This window comes from Peromyscus maniculatus, chromosome 10 (genome assembly GCF_049852395.1).
Source record: "Peromyscus maniculatus bairdii isolate BWxNUB_F1_BW_parent chromosome 10, HU_Pman_BW_mat_3.1, whole genome shotgun sequence".
NCBI lineage: Eukaryota > Metazoa > Chordata > Mammalia > Rodentia > Cricetidae > Peromyscus > Peromyscus maniculatus.
In genome coordinates this window covers 26,495,056-26,512,500 of record NC_134861.1, presented here as the reverse complement: position 1 = coordinate 26,512,500, position 17,445 = coordinate 26,495,056, and the positions used below count along the sequence as shown (strand labels likewise).

Below are 17,445 nucleotides of genomic sequence, written 5' to 3'. Positions count from 1 at the left end.
GCCGTCGTCGGACTTGACCGTCATGGGGGACGACTTGTGCATGTGTGTCTTCATGTGGCGCTTGAGCTTGCTGGCCTGTGTGCACGCGTGGTCGCACAGGTTGCACTTGTAGGGCTTCTCACCAGTGTGGCTGCGCCGGTGCACTACCAGGTTGCTCTGAAATTTGAACGTCTTGCCGCAGAACTCACATGACTTGGACTTGACCGGGGGCTGGGAGGGAGGAGGGGCAGATTGCAGAGGAGGGAGGGGGGGCGTCGCCAGGAAGGGTGGCTTGCTACCTGGCTGGAATGGTTGCAGTAACCTTTGCATAGGGCTGGGCCGGCCTGGGGACAGCGGTGGGCTAGACGTGTTCCCTGCCAGCTCTCTAAGTCTCCTAGAGAAATCCATGGCGGGAGGCTCCATAGCCATTGGATTCAACCGCAGCACCCTGTCAAAGGCACTCGGGTGATGGGTGGCCAGGGCCATCTCTTCCGCCCCCAGGCGCTCTATGCGGTGGGGGTCCAAGTGATGTCTCGGTGGTGGGCTAAACAGGGGGGGAGTGGGTGGAAAGCGCCCTTCTGTCAGGCCGGAAGCCTCTCTCGATACTGATCCTGGTATTCTTAGCAGGTTAAAGGGGTTATTGTCTGCAATATGAATCCCATGGAGAGGTGGCTGGGAAGGACATTCTGCACCTAGTCCCGAAGGGATACCAACCCGCGGGGTCAGGGGACTTCCATGTTCGCTTTCTAAGTAGATCCTTAATCCATGAGTGTTCTGTGCGTGTTGCAAGAGAAACCATGCACTGGTGAATGGCTGTTTGCAAGTTGTACATGTGTAGCTGCTGGGCTCATCTTTACCTGCAAAATAATACAACACCAACATCAATGTGTAATCACTGAGGCAGGCATCAGCAATTGCTTATTCCTGTTCCAACATCCAGCCTCTCCTGGCCCCACCCCTGAAGCCTCAGCCTTCACCCATCCACCCCTACACGAGCCTTCCATGTCTGGTGCCCAGCAAATCTTTGTCAAATCGGTCCTCTCAACATTTAACTCCATTCTAAGAATTCCATATTCAAGCCCCACTGCATAGAGTCCCTGATTTAGGCTCTGATAAAGGATCGCGACATCGTAGGGGCCTCGGCAAATGTCTTCTCACCCCCGCCCCCCCATTTGCTGTGGTGTGGGCAGGTCATTTCATCTCTGTGTCGATGTCTCATTGGTTAAATGGAGTAGTGGGACAAGGCCAAGGCCAGAGCCAGGAGACTTCACGGGGCAACTTTTGCTCTCTAACTCCTGTGGTCCCAGTCCATTTTCCTGTGGGCTGCAGGTGAACTCAACTTTCTCACAGGCAATCACTGCATAGCAATATCAAAAAGGGAAGGTCAAATCAATATGGCTCTCTGGTCCTACACCGCTTAGCAGGAAACATGTCCATTGTTGGTATTGTTAAAATGACAAGGGACTCCAGAAAAGGCTTTGGAAGAAGAGAGAGTAGCAACCTTGTCTTATCCCAGCCTGCGTCTAAATTCCACAGCATCCTATAAGGACTCCCATGTCTAATGTCAAGGGGATGTTGCGATTAAAATCTCAAAAGAAAAATTTAATTCTGATTGAACTGGAAAGCTGTCCCGAATCCTTAGGAGTTTGCCCCAGTGCGACCAGGGAGTGCGGAGCAGTCAGGAGCGGCCGGTGCCAGCCTCGGCAGACCCAGCACGCTGGTGTGGGGGCGCTGAAGGCAGCCAGCACCGTGGCAGGCGCCAGGCTGAGCAAGGCTACCCTAGCCTCCTCCTCATTATTTTGAGAGGCTAACAACGTGAACCAAATTATACAACATCCTGCGCCCTCGGCTGAGACTCGGCTCCAGTTGAGAAAGAAACAGAAAGACACAGTTCAGCTAGTCAGCTCTTTGGCCAGTAGCCAAGCTGTCTGGAGAGGGGCCCTGCTTAAGTCACATTATTTCTCTCTTCCTGAAAAGAGCCCAAGAGTGGTAAATGCCACTGTGGCAAAGAGGGGGCCAGCTTGACTTCACAAAAATCGTTCATTTTTTTTTTTATAGCTAAACTTAAATACATATTCCCGTATATGTTTATGTATGTGTACACATATATGGCGACTATGGAGTAACTAACAGAGTCAACAGACGATTGCAGCCTTTCAAAGGGCAGGGAAGACAGAGGCCTCAGGACAAGGGTGAGAACAGCTGATGGCCCGGGGATTAAAAAAATAAAAATAAAAAGGACTGTGGTAAAAATATGACCGAGAAACACACTTTCTCCCTAAATGAGAAGAGGCCCTTAAACCCGGGGCTAGCATTTGTCAATGGGACAAAATTCACCAGGGAGCTAAGAAGTGGGCATGAGGAATTCATCAATTATATGATTCCTCCATTTAGCAAGTCAGAGAGAAAAGCTGCCAAGGTCTTCTGAGGAGCCCCAAACACTCATATTCCAAAACAAGCCAGCCTCGCTCAGACACTTGTCTAAATAATGGACTCCTGCCCTGCCCTTGTAATTTACTTTACAATGCATTTATAATCTCACTCAATATAGCCCACTCCTGGGGAAATCTCTTTAACAAGATTAGATGGTAAGATACCAAAATTAGGTTTCAAACATTTGTCTAATGTAAAAGGAGGAAGAAAGGCAGAGAGATTTTGAAAGAAAATGCTGACATTAGAATCACATTATCTGCCTATTTTTGTTTGCCTCTTTTCTTCAAAGGGAAATAAAAAGCTTCATTGAGAGTATTTTCATAAATTTTTTGTTGTTGTTGAACAATGACTTGGGTCCTAAATAGGCAAGGGGGGGTCTGATTTCAACCACTGTGACCCTCCATGGCTTTCTCCTTCGCCTCCCTGGGACTCGGGGTCATTATCATATATTCAGCCTGACAATCAGAATTGGGTAACTAAGGAGCTTTGTCAGCTGAAGCAAATCCTTAACACTTTCGTCACTCCAAATGCCTTAACATCATATTTGACCCTTATAATCTCTTAAAGCCTGGGGATGGACCCATAATTAGCAACGACGGTTTCAATGTGCTATGATAGGGCCCCTGATAAAAGCCAAATCCTGTGTATACTAAGCCACACCAAGAGTCTCATCCACGAGCTCCCGGGGAGGCTTAAGGAAGGTCCGTTTTCTTTTGCGTCCTAAAACAATTTGTTTTCAGAGCGAGCTATGTGATTGTGTTACAGAACGTTAACACTCTGGTGCTGTCTTCCCCTCTCAGACATCAGGTCTGAGGAAACGGTTTTGATCTTATAATGAGTGCACAACATACAGTTTTCACTATTGCATTTTGCATTCCCATCAACTAGATATTCTAGATCATGAGGGGCAGCTAGTGTAATCATAATGTCAATGAGAAGGGCTGTTACGATTGAGACTAAAGATTACATGGAAAGAGCCGCTCTGAAACTGGTAATTATTACCAGTCCACTAATAGCAAACGATGCATTACAATTTCACCATATAATCTGTATTTCACTCGGCTCATGCTGGTGCACCACATTATATTACAGTGCTCAGAGAGTCTAAATTCCTAAACTGCAGTCATCAATAAATGTGTTACTCGCCGTAATTTGTGAAATTACTTTGTTCATAACATCTTTGATGGTTTAGAAAGACCAGAATTGATTTCCTGCATAGCAAAATTAGGGCTACATTGATTTATTGACGTGTAAAATATAATAATATTCTTCATTTACTATGATGAAAATCAACTTCTCACTCTGAGAGCCTCACTGGGCATTTACCAGGATTGTTTTGATTTAAAGCAATAAACTGAGCCCTGCCCTTTACCGGCACAAGAACTCAAGGCACTGAAAGGGTTAAAGCCAGCTGTTCGCCCAGCTACTTACTGACTTGTATTTTATTTTGTAAGAATGGTCTTCATTTCTAAATGTGTCACAAATGTGAAAAGTCATGTGACTGCGGCCTCACAATTTGAAAGAGCAAGGAGGTCTGTGATAGGACCCTCGAATGTCATTTCCTAGCCTGTGACGTGGCGTCCAACATGAAATTTCCCTGGGCCTTGGGATTCCTACATGTAAAACGAGCATTAAAAACAGGACCTTTAAAGAATGAGTGAGTCTAAAGTAGCAGAAGTATACACGGCCAGTGTAAGGTATCATGTCCAGTGTGCAGGTTTTCATTACCACCGTGTGTGTGTGTGTGTGTGTGTGTGTGTGTGTGTGTGTAAGTAAAACTAATCACATTACGTTTCCGGCACAGCTTGGAAAGGAAGGTCCATGGCAGCTTCAAGCCAGGCTTTGGCAACAGAGGCAGGTGGGAGAATTTTTAAGCCACTGCTAATGATTTCACAGCCAAGGAGGCCACAGGGCTCTGAAAGCCAGGACGGTTGGCCTGTGCAGCTGAAGAGGATGGGTACTAGCTCTGTCACAGGGCTGTCTGGAGCCCACTGGCACGTACCATCTTCTGACTACTCCTGTTGGTGAGTGTGCATTGTGAGCAGCGGAGAGGGTAGGAGGGACTTCCATGTCAGCTCTACCCCCCAGGCCTCAAGAACACCAAGCTCAGGATAGGGGGCCCAAACTGCCCTTGGCCAGCAGCCTTTGGCCTCTCAACTCCACCCTCCACTGCCGGATTCAGCCTCCCTTTCCAGGGTAGCTCTGTTCCCACAGCTAAGTGCAGGCCCCAGGCACCCCTAGCAAAAGAAAGAGTTCTCTCCACCCAGCTGGCATGCAGGGACTGGAATCCGTGAAGCCAACCCCTAAACTCTGCAGTATGTGGCCTAACCCAGGCTCGGGCCCAGCTGGGGTGGGGGAGAAGAGAGGTGCTTTTACCTCGTACCACCCAGCCCTCGGGACCCAAGGGCTCGTGAAATCCTACAATAGTTCTCTGTTACCTGGGATCACCTAGGAGTGAATACAGATAAAGACCTGGCTTTGAATCTGCCCTCAGGGGCCATGTCCTGCCCTGCGGCACCAGCCACAAGATGGGTAAGGCTAGTGACCCTCTCATGAAAAGAAGTCTCGTCCATAGCCTTGGCTTTTGCATCTTATACTTTGTTATGCTTTCTCCTGTCCTTTTTTTCTTCCCACAGCCAAGTTCCAAGTTATTTTTTTGTTTGCTTGAAAATAAACATTAGACGCCATACTTCTTTTTTTCTTGAACCTGCTTTTTTGTGTGTGTTTGGGGGTAATCAATTCTTCTTTCAAATATTTTGGCCATACGTGATTCATACCACATACTTCTACACAGAGAAGAAAACTGAGCTGCTTTCTAAAACATCTTTCAGAAAACATTTTTATAAATGACTAAATCTGACTTTCATAAAGAGGCGCCCACTACAGAAGTCAGCGGCACAGGCATCAGTGTGGGAAGGCAGCAGCGGCCTTCTACACTTTACCTACATTTCTGGGCATTTTTCTCTAAAATAAGGAGAAAAACAGAAATTATATGTGTTATGTATCTGCATGAATATATATACATATATAATAACCATGTGTATCTATCTATAAATACACCATGTTCAGATATACGTGTGAATGCATAAATAACATGCATGACAGTATCTCCAGAGTAACTGTAAACTGCCTGTGGGATTGGCCTTGCTAACGATGTATGCCAAATGAGTTAAAGCATCTACAAGGCCATAGAAGTGAATGTCCAGCAGTAAGACGGACTGTGGACACAGGGGTACCGGCTACAGAGCCAGGAAAGGCAAGCTGCTGGCAGCTCCAGGTCTCCCGTGGGAAAAGAAAGCAAAGGGGAGAGAAACTCACTCTGGGGCCTTCGAGCGGTGGGCGAACTGGAGCTGAGTAACGAACAACACACACGGGGGTGCCTGTCTATGTAGGAAGAAACTCTCTCCAGTTCTTAAAAAGTAAGGACAATTTCCCAGAACTCCCATCTCCACACATGTACATTTGTAGAAGAGAGAATGTTCAACTTACAAATACCCTGCGGGGCATATTCTGCACTCATCCCAGGCGTGGGGATTAGAGCTCCGTGTGCAGATCGAGGGGAGGACAGGCCCCTCCAGTGCAGAAGTTTATCTGTGAAAGAAACCCAGAATCAAGCACTACAGCCATAAACAATGTGCATCGTAAACCACAGGATATCACATTTCACTTCCATTAACATAGATTAACATCATTACAACAGCCTTGCAGATAGTCACCAGGCCCAGGCCCGAAACAAACAACAGCAGAGGGCCGTCCCCCACAGCTTTTGTTTTGTTTTTAATTTTGGTCTTCCTTGGACAACAAGGAAGGGGTTGTTGGTTTGAAGTCTGGAGCAGGGGCTAGTTCTTGGGTTCCTTTGCTTATTTGTTGTTGTTATTTGATTATTACAAGAGATACAGACATAGCAAGGAGAAAATTGGCAATAACATGGGTGGGCCACAAAAATGGGGGTTATCTGCAAGACTGGTTCACACCAATACATGGACTACAGACAAAGCCATGCAAAGAGTGGGCTAATTTCTTTCAGGGAATATCACTGCTCAGCTTCCTCAAACTGTAGGTATTTCAGTCCTGGGTGGGCCACACTCTGGAATCCTGTCAATGGGTAACCCAGGAAGGCATGTCTTCTCACAGCATAAAGCAATGGGGGAATGAAGATTAGACTTTCAGCATCTAAACAACTTTGGCCAACTCCCTCATACCCCTTCAGGGTGAAGGATAATGCTACTAATTGACAAGGCAAACAAGCGAACAACAACAAAAATCCCAACAGTCCCCAAGCGCAGCACCGGGGCTAAGGCCCCATTCCAGGGCACGCTGGCTAAGCGACTTCTCAGGGCCCCATCGATGGCTAAGCGACTTCTCAGGGCCCCATTCCACTGCACGCTGGCTAAGCGACTTCTTGGGACCCCATTCCAGGGCACACTGGCTAAGCGACTTCTCAGGGCCCCATTCCACTGCACACTGGCTTTCTCAGGCCCCATTCCACTGCACGCTGGCTAAGCGACTTCTCAGGGCCCCATCGATGGCTAAGCGACTTCTCACGGCTACCTGGAAACCGAGGAGCCACACAAACTTTTAGCACTGGGATGTTTGTAGGAAAGGAAGCTTGGTTTGTACAACCTGGGGACGCTGTGGATTTGGTCCTCAATGCCCAGCTTTTCCAAATACACTCCAGATAACTACCCTTAGAGATGATGACCTTGGAGTGAGAGACAGAGGAAGTTCACGTGTTCCAGGGTTGGAGTTCAGAAAAACTGAGTTTGATAGTGAGTAAACACAGCATGCTCTACAGTAACAGTACTTAAAAGTACCGCCAGTGTATTCCAGGGCACAGTTTCCATACACTGTGGGTCACCTAACTAAATGCAGAGGTCACTAAAAATTTTGCAAGTGAAAGGTTTCTGAACACACAATGACCAAAAATTAATTTCAAAAATCAAAAGGGTTCCTAGCCAGGCTTGCTCACATGCTGCATGTCGTTACAGCCTTGGTTCCAAAACGTAACATGTGCACATCACACTGTGCATGCCATTCAGACCAAGCAACCCGAAGAACACTGCCTGCTTGAGACACCTGGAGCAGGCTCTAGATCACTGGACATTGGGAGCTGCAGTATTTTTACTGCACAAGCAGAATTGGCTGCTCTCAGGGACACATAATGGTTTAGTTACAGCGAACAGAGACCTAATCCTTCCCTACTGCCTTTCTTAAGCATGCAAGCAAACTAGTCCATCTTTGGATTGGATTGTGGTAGATAGAATGTTTTATTTTAAATATTGTTTCAATTGCTAACTTTTGAATTTTAGAGAGAGGAAAAAAATCAAACTAATTTGGCTTGGAATTGGGATAGAATTTCCAACAGTTTCTGAACTAGCCCTAGACATTCCACCACTTTGAATGACAAATTTAAGAAGTGAGTTCTCAACATTAGTGATTATAAAACCAAAATATCAACGAACTCTGAAAAACACGGAAGATGTTCTCCATCCTGCAGTATCAATATTAAGCCAAGATTTAATTATTTATGTAAAAATAAATACACTCATCCATCTCATTAGTATACAAATTTTCCTTAGTCTTTAATAAGTGTTAAGATTATATGCATACCAAATAATTGCTTAAAAATAAATTTCCTTATAATTTATTTTAAGTAAATGTTTGATCTGTATATGTATTTTATACTTGTACATACTGAAGGTCACATGAAAACTTAGGTGAAAAGCAGTGTGGGACAAGTGAAAAAAAATTAAGAGATCCCTTCCATCGCTTTATAGACACACTGCCAAGTGTGGGTCAGGACAGTTAGGACCAGGTTCCCTTTTATGAGAAACCTAATGGGTAACAATGGCGTGCAGGAGCTGGGTGGTGGCACACACCTTTAATACCAGCACTCAAGAGGCAGAGCCAGGCCTGGGCTACAGAGCGAGTTCCAGGACAGGCTCCAAAACTACACAGAGAAATCCCGTCTCAAAAAACCAAAAAAGGGTCGGAAGGGTAAGATGGCGCAGAGGTAAAGGTACTAGCTCCTAAGCCGGACAGTGGGGTTCGGTGCCTGGAGTCTCCCTGGTAGGAGAGGAGGACTGACTGCGACAGCTGTCCTCTGACCTCCGCACCGGCACATACACCACCCCACCCTACGCAGGTCTACACGAAGTAAATTAAAATACAATAAAATGTTTTAAAGCCGGGCTGTGGCGGCACACGCCTTTAATCCCAGCACTTGGGAGGCAGAGGCAGGTGGATCTCTGTGAGTTTGAGGCCAGCCTGGTCTACAGAGTGAGTTCCAGGAAAGGCACAAAGCTACACAGAGAAACCCTGTCTCGAAAAACCAAAAAACAATGGCGTGTGGGAGAAATCTGCTCTTACTGGGCTGTCACGGAAGCATACCAAGCCTTAGACCAGTGGTTCTCAACCTGTTGGTCGATACCCTTTGGGGGTCAAACTATCCTTCCACAGGGGTCTCATATCAGATATTCACAAGTCACAACAGTAGTGAAATTGTGGTTGTGAAGTAGCAACAAAAATAACTTTACGGTTGGGGGTCACCACAACCTGAGAACCATGTTAAAGAGTTGCACATTAGGAAGGTTGAGGACCACTGCCTTAGATCGTCCCTGATGACACCGTCTCCTCCCTGAGCAAAGCCAAAACACACCCCAGACAGGAGCCTGCAGCAGTGGGACACTGGGCACCAGAGACAGTGCGAGCACCTTCTGTTGGTGCTGAACTGGGAGCGAGGGTAAAATCAACGCTCGGCTTAGCTCTTGAAGTTTTCAAGGAGAAAGCTGAGAAGACACTCTAGCACCTGTTCCTGCCTCAGCAGGCTTTTCTGTTGCAGAGCGTGAAATTCTTTTCTCAGAAAACCACACAACCGAGGTATTTCTGTGACCCCCAACACAAAAGCAACAGGGTCCTTCGACCCCTGCACAGGGAAGTCTAACTTCGAATTCCCTGCCACTTTGGAAAGAGGTCCTGGTGTACTCCAGCAAGGAACGGAGAGCTGAACCGTTCACACGCATTGCTCGATGTCGGCCAGCCTGTTAGCAGGAAACAAGCTCACAACAGCAGGGACCACAGGGCAAGGTGAGTTCTCTGTGACCAAAGTGTCTGAGTATCCAGCACACACACACACACACACACACACACACACGCACGCACGCACGCACGCACGCACGCACGCACGCACGCTCCTAGTTTTCAAAAAGAAAAAAGCAAGTTCTCACTCTACTAACTCACAAGGCAGACTACCAACCTGGACTGGAGCGGGCCAGCCTAGCCATGTGGCGAGGCTTTCCGAAGACCCGAGGGCACTGACCTGGTGCCCCGAACTGGGACACAGTACCCACGCTGCAGCAAGAGTGTGTGGACCTTAGCCCACTATCACATCCTCTACTTCCTCCGCAGACAAACCAGCTGAGGAGAAACAGGGTTGCCCCTAGCCAGTAGTTTATTTTAGAAAACAGCACGCTGTCATGGTGACAGAGACGGGGAGGGGGGCAGCTTGAATGTCCTCTCCAGAAAGAGGGTCAAGCAGGGCTGATTATGAACTCAACTGATTCCTGCCGCTTCTTCCACTAAAACCACCCTTTAATGTTCTCCTTAGCAAGGAGAATCGACATTCCCACATGAACTGGAAATGCTAAATTGTTAATAGCCTCCCTAGGGTTTAACTTCTTGCTATGATGCCTTCAATTATTTCATCACAGCTTAGGCAAAGTAAAGTATCACAATTAATGCTTCTGAGCATCAACCGGAGGAGCCGTTCTGCCTTCCTCTGCGGAGAGGGAAGAGCTGCGCTGGCCAAGGACCCTTCTTTCCAGCCTCATCTTCTCTCCCCAGGGAAAAGCGGGCTCCTTAGCTGGCTGGGAAGTGGTATCTGCTTCACTTCTTTGTGGGCACTCTTAGTGGATGGCTCTAAGTCAGACCCAGCACCCAGCACCAGCTTTATGTGGAGCTTGTTGGAAACGCAGATTCTTGGGGCCAACCTCAGTTACCAGACCAGAAGTTGCATGAGGTGGAGGGATGTCTACATTAAGTAGGCCCTTCAGGTAACTAGTCAAGTCTAACACAATTCAAACTGGAAGCTTTGATGGTCCTTACTTAGCAGGACCTCATGGACCATGAGACTGTCATCCCTTCCATGACCCTCCTCTTTTAGGATAAAGAAACTCAAAATCAGGGAAATTCCTAAAGGTCCTTCCATATGAGTTTAAGGTTCTAATCCACCCTTCATCTATCCATCACTGACCTAGCTGGTCCAGGCTGGTCATCAAGTAGGAAACCCACATGAGATAACATTCCAACCACACTAAGTCAGGCAGACAGAGTTCTCCCTGCTCCCCCACAACTGCAGTGGGGTGGGCTGTGAGGGGTGGCCTGTGAGGGGTGGGCTGTGAGGGGTGGCCTGTGAGGGGTGGGCTGTGAGGGGTGGGCTGTGAGGGGTGGCCTGTGAGGGGTGGGCTGTGAGGGGTGGGCTGTGAGGGGTGGGCTGTGAGGGGTGGGCTGTGAGGGGTGGGCTGTGAGGGGTGGGCTGTGAGGGGTGGGCTGTGAGGGGTGGGCTGTGCAGGGGTGGGCTGTGAGGGGTGGGCTGTGCAGGGTGGGCTGTGAGGGGTGGGCTGTGAGGGGTGGGCTGTGCAGGGGTGGGCTGTGAGGGGTGGGCTGTGAGGGGTGGCCTGTGAGGGGTGGGCTGTGAGGGGTGGCCTGTGAGGGGTGGGCTGTGAGGGGTGGGCTGTGAGGGGTGGGCTGTGCAGGGGTGGGCTGTGAGGGGTGGGCTGTGCAGGGGTGTCCTGTGAAGGGGTGGGCTGTGAGGGGTGGGCTGTGCAGGGGTGGGCTGTGAGGGGTGGCCTGTGAAGGGGTGAACTGTGAGGGGTGGGCTGTGCAGGGGTGGCCTGTGCAGGGATGGCCTGAGCAGTGGGGTACTGTGCAGTGGGGTACTGTGTAGGGGTGGCCTGGGCAGGGGGGTACTGGGCAGGGGTGGCCTGCTGCATGTACTCCGTAGCGTGGTATATTGCCTTTTTCTTCCAAATGCCTCCCTGCTCCTTGCGTAGGCTTTTCAAACTTTCCCTTCAGGAAGTTCCCCTTAGACCTGTTCCATGTGGGGGCCTCAGAGAGGGTTGATATATTGTAAGGCTGTGAAGTTTCCTTGTGACTGAATAAAAAAAAAAAAAAAAACAATGACTTCATTTTCAGGTCTCACTAAAAAGCAGCAAGTTGGGAATGATTCTGATTTAATGTTGCACATTGGTCACTTCGCATTTCTGTATTCACTGGATACTAACTTTTGAGAAGGCGCTCCTCAGTGAGATCCGCTCAAACTCAAGATCATTAAATCAAGTTCTGGGTTTCCTCAACAACATCTCAAAGATCTCTCAACACAAGTACACTGTTTGCTTCTGCAGCCAATCAGAAGGCCCGGAACACAGTCAGCCACATGGCTGTCCGCTCATCACTGAGCAATAACGCACGGAAACAGTGAGCCCTGAGCATCATGGCCAACACACTTCATCAATGCTTCAGGAAGAGGAACCCAGCTTCTTTCAGGAGTAAAAGGCTGAGGGTATGGTCAGTGGTCGAGCACTTGCCTGGTCTATATGCATGAGATCCTAGGTATGACGACCCCAACAAGCCCTTCTTCAAATAATACTAAACAAGACTCCCAGCCCTCCCCACAGAATACAGAGATGTGCACTGTTCTCTAAAATGTATTTGTGTGTTTTCCTCTTAACCACGCACATCTAGCTGACTGTCCCCAAGGAGAACCTCGGAAAGCACTGCTCTCTCTCTCCTTGCGTCTTCCATACCAGAACAGATGACAAACCACTGTAAGCCGTAGCAGGCCTTCATCTCTACAGCCCTCAGGTCTTCCCTTCTCCTGCAAGGTGGTCTAGTCTAGAAGCTCCTTTAACTAAAAAGCAAATACAGTCCTTAAATATCCTCTGTGGCCCGCTACTTCTAGCTCTTGACTGCTGTGGGATGTCATTCTGTGTGCTGCAAATATGTGTTGCTCTGACTAGTTGATAAATAAAACACTGATTGGCCAGTAGCCAGGCAGGAAGTATAGGCGGGGCGAGCAGAGGAAGAGAATTCTGGGAAGGGGAAGGGCTGAGTCAGGAGTCACCAGCCAGACACAGAGGAAGCAAGATGACAAGGCAGAACTGAGAAAAGGTACCAAGCCACGTGACTAAAGATATGTAAGAATTATGGGTTAATTTAAGTGCAAGAGCTGGTCAGTAATAAGCCTGAGCTAATGGCCGAGCAGTTATAAATAACATTAAGCTTCTGAGTGATTATTTTATAAGTGGGCCATGGGACTGCGGGGGCCTGACAGGACCAGAGAAACATTCGTCCTACACTTGACCTTCAGTTTGACACTGGGTACCAACCCCTCTCTGAAAGCCTGATTTGCCAGTGCATTCTAGAACAAACACTAATCAAGCCTGTGTGCTGAGTTGTGTTGATCTGGACTGAATACATGCCAGTTCCATCACTGTATGCAGAATTCCTAATTAACCTTCTGATGTTGTCAGGTGTGCTGCCTTTTATTCTGGAGGGAGCCTTTTCTCCTTCATTTCTTTCCCCAACTGGCTAAGGCTTTACTAAATCAAGATGACCTCTATTCTGTTTTGTTTGTTTGCTTGTAATTTTTGTTTTTGAGACAGAGTCTCCCTAACTAGCCCTAGCTGGCCTGGAACTTGCTATGTAGACAAAGCTACCCTTGAACTCATAGAAATTGGCCTGCCTCTGCCTCCTGAGTGCTAGGATTAAGCACTTGTACCACCACACCTAGTCCATGATGTGCCCCGTGGTTCTCTCGGAAATATATTCTGCAAAAGGAGAAGCAAGTAAGAATCCTAAACACTACACTCTAGAATTTTCTTCTTTAAAACTTGGTTGGTTTTTATATTATTTGATACCACACTAGTGACTTAATTGCATCACTCATTTAAATACTCTGTTTTTTATTTCTTGGCCAATTCTACTCTCTCAGACCTATGATTATCCAAACAGGTTGCTAAAATCACCTTCCAAGAGTTCTCACGCTAGGCCTCCTCTCAATGAGGAAGAAGGAAGAGATGACATCTTTTATGCCCCCTTATCTATAAAAATACAAGCCACCAATCTGTCAGGCCTAAACAAAATTTTCTGCAATCTGTGTCTTTAACATAAGCAAAGCATATAATTCAAAAATAAAAAAAAAAGAACTTGCTTTTCTGAAGAATAACTAAGCAGAGAAACATTGTGTGTCGTCTCTGTGTTGAAATGCAGATTTCCCACTAAAAGGCAAATCTTTCATTTCAAAAGGTTGAATAGGATGGTACTTAAAAAAAGAATTCCAGCTGGTTAAATTTAGGGTGTTGAAAAAAGTTCACTCCAATAATATTCTTTGGCTCTGGGCCCAAAGTATTTTCACTTGATCATGAATTAGATAAAATTTTTATTACACTTTAAGCTTTTGCCTAGAATAGTGGGGCTTTTTGAGGGGACTGTGAGGGCAGCTGAATAAAAAGGCAAATTGTCTTACAACAATTTTTTGTTGTTTATTTAACCATGTACCTCACTATGCAGAACTGTGGGCTCCAGGATATGTTCCCTTCATTCATTCTTACATGCATTCATTCAACAAATATTTACCAAATGCCTATAATGCCCCAAGCTATGGTCTGGCTTCTGTGGGAAATACCAAGTATTCAGACTATCCTGCAGAGCCTACATCCAGCACAGAAGACACAGGCTGAAGACACACTCCCACTGGACACAAAACTGTCATGAGAAAGGCACAGGACTGCTATGAAAACCATAGGAGGAGAAATCTTGGTGGGATGTCAGTATCCATAGACGTTGGGTCCCCAAATCTGCAGCTGCTCAAATCCTTCATATACAATAGCATAATATTTACATATACTGTGCACACCCTTCCATGTTCTTAAATCATCTCTAAAACACTGCAGATGCTTAAGGAAAGACATTACTATTTGGGAAATAATGACAAGAAAAATCTGTCCATGTTCAGGATAGAGGCAATTTTTAAAAGATTGGAAGAACCTATGAACACAGAAGCCACTGGATGGAGACCCCCAAGTGTCCTTCACTTTGGAAGGGAGAACAGAGGCCTTAAGCAAGAGGCTGACGAATGAGACAGACTTGGAAAGTCCAGAGAAAGGCTTTCTAGACAAAAGCAAGAACGGGGTGTTGGTGCTGTGCAGAAGCAAGCTTCATGGCTCTCGGAGTAGAGGGCTCACCAGGCTTCACACTCAGACTAAAATACCGCACAGCCGTTCATCCAGGTGACAGCAGAGGATGAGGTCATCCAAATGTCAAGTCTTCAGCTCCATCCTTTGAAATGCCACGTTTTCTTAAATAAGGGACAGAGCCATGTGGACTACTTTCAAACCTCGGAAAGCTCACCTGCCCTGTTCTGCCTCACCTCCAACTCATCTTACCTCAAGTTCCCCTCAAGCAGTGGGTGGTCTGCAAGCGAGTGAGTGTTGATAGCCATGTTCTTCTTTGAAACATTGCCTCCCTGACTTAAGTAATCTATTTCAATGCATTGCCAGTTTAAGATGGCCTTGTACTTGTTGAAACGTTTTCAGCAAACAGCTGTGGAGAGTTGTTGAGATTTCCCTGTACTAGTTGTCTCTTCCATCCTCAACACGGCTTTCCCTCCAAATTCCCCTTTCTTCTCTTCAAAGCCATGGAGGAGGAGCCAAGGGAGGGACCTTTGCCTGACTCTGAGCTTCTGTTTGAGATTATGTGTGTGCCTCTGTTGGATGCATTTTCCAGGTTGTTTGGGGGGAACTTGAGAATTACTTTTAAGATACTAAAGGAATGCTGCACGGTTGGTGGAACAGTCAACCCCTGTAATCTTACCACCCAGGAAGCTGATGCAGGAGGATCAGGAATTTGAGGCTAGCCTGGGCTACATAATGAGTTCCAGGCCAGTCTGAGCTATGCGGTCCTATCTCAAAAATACAGAGAGAGAGAGAGAGAGAGAGAGAGAGAGAGAGAGAGAGAGAGAGAGAGAGAGAGAGAGAGAGAGAGAGAGAGAAAGAGAGAGAAGACTCCTTTAGTCAATGCACCAAGTCTCGTCACCACAGTCTGTCCCCAGATTCTTCTCTTGCTGGAGCAAAGCCAGGGACCTTGGTGCTTCAGTCCTAACTCTGGAACTCCCATCCATTTCTCACTGTGAATAAATCCCATCCATTTCTCACTGTGAATAAATCCCATCCTCTTTCTGGCACCAAGTCTTCTCAACTTTAAAAAGAGAAGGCTGGATCAACTGAGTGGCAACTCTCTCCTGCTTCCCACGCCTGTCCAAGACTCCTTGTCACCAAGCTGGCGGCTGGCAGGGGGGACCCACAGGACAGTGTGGGCTTAGATAGCAAGCTAATTTTTTTAGGCAGAGAAAGTGATCCTGGATTTCAACCTCCCGGGGCACAGCCTTTCAAAGTTCACCCTCTGCATGGAAGAGAGGCACCCCAGGTGTGTCCTGAGCCAATGAGAGGGAAGGTCAGAAAACCAGGAAGAAACTTCCCACACACCCAGGCTAAATGTCAAGGGAAAAGGTCCCTGCAGCCCATGCCCGAAGGCCAGTGGCAGAGCAAGGAGGAGAACCAGAGCCTGAGCCACCGCTCAGTCAAGCATGCACAGGCCTCAAAACTTGGGTCTCTCCCCAGCTACCTTCACCAGGGGTGACACGGCCCAGGTGCCCTGGCCTTCTGGCCCTCCATCATCGGCGAGTGTTTCTGGAAATTCGGTGTGAAATGAAGTTCTGTAAACCAAATCACACTGGCTAACTGGTACAACTTGAGAAGCTACCTCACTCTCCTGAGTTCACCAAAACCTGGCAGGGCTTCGAACATCCTACCTTTTAAGTGTGCACCCCCACCCACATCCTCTCCATCAAGTAGTTAATGATCTGTAAACAAACACTTTAAATCCAATGGGGGAGCTTACTATTAAAGGAACCCTGCTGTGAAACCTTTTGAAAAGTTAACAATCTTTCTAGAACGTGAAAAATTACCCCAAGCTTTGTCAGTTTCCATTCATGAAATGTTGGTTTGTGTGTTGGACCTTCTGAAAGCTGGGCAAAGTCTCGAAATCTTGGTCAGTGGTCCCGTGAGTAGAGGGGGCAAAGGATCTAAGCAGCAGCCCTGAGCATGGTTCCTGCAGTCAATTGGTCTAGCCTCATACAATTATGTTCTAGATACCCTACCCCCAAAAAATGAATGAAAGAGTAGGAAACTGTCATGGCAGCCACCTGCAAACCTTTGACTACGCACCCCGGTTAACACATGAAGGGAGAAAGAGGAACAGCCATTTCATCTGAGGTGAGAAGGAAGTATGCAGGCTGTGAAATGGATCCAGGAGACCGGCCATTTGTTTAGCAAACGTTTAATGCTGATAATGCCTGCCAGGGCAGAGAGGGTTTCTCTATCAAAGCCAGCAGAGACACAACTCCCCAATTACTCTGAAGAGGCCACCCCTAGCCTTTTTATCTGTGTCAACTCACAACAAACGTCATTTATACCTCTGTATCACCATTTAATCAGCCTTGGGACAATGCCAGGATAAGCTAAAAGAACAAATTTGCAAGAGGACCCTTGCTCTTCCAAGGGTGACAAGGGGAGAGACACGGAGCACAAGTGTGAGGGGCCCAGGCACCACGACAACCCAGTGAGCTGGGGAGTCTTCCAGTCTATCCTCCAGGCCTCATCTGGACAATCCTTTAAAGGAGGGGGTCTAAAGAATGGGGAACCCTGGGGAACCCCTCCCTCCCCGCACCGCTCAATGATCAGGCAGGCATTAGAGACAGGATCCGAATACCAAGTCTTCAAAGCTGGCCTTTTCAGGAAAGTGTGTGTCCTGGCCCCTGTGAGCTTTATACCCTCTATCCCCCTCTCAGAAGTGACCTTCTGTGAGTAGTGCAGTCAAGGCTGCCCTCAGAGCCATGCTCACCCTCTGGGGGACAATGTCTCCTCACTCTTCACCTCAGGATCCTCAAGGCAGGCCATGGCAAACTGCACTGCACTG

The 17,445-nt window shown here is 47.5% G+C and overlaps 1 protein-coding gene across 13 annotated transcripts in view; it reads right to left on the bottom strand.

Moving 5' to 3' along the window:
* The window catches only part of Bcl11a (BCL11 transcription factor A), a 99,924-nt gene that overhangs the window by 9,392 nt on the left and 73,087 nt on the right, over positions 1-17,445 (bottom strand). For 11 of the 13 annotated variants that reach the window (XM_006974783.4, XM_015993648.3, XM_006974785.4 and 8 more), the window contains 2 exons: positions 5,902-6,003; positions 1-836 (listed from right to left, as the gene is read on the bottom strand). The exon at positions 1-836 is cut by the window's left edge. In XM_006974783.4, coding sequence (XP_006974845.1) covers positions 1-836; positions 5,902-6,003 — 938 coding nt within the window. The remainder of the gene's footprint in view (positions 837-5,901; positions 6,004-17,445) is intronic. The other 2 variants (XM_006974786.4, XM_006974787.4) reach the window with 1 other exon arrangement.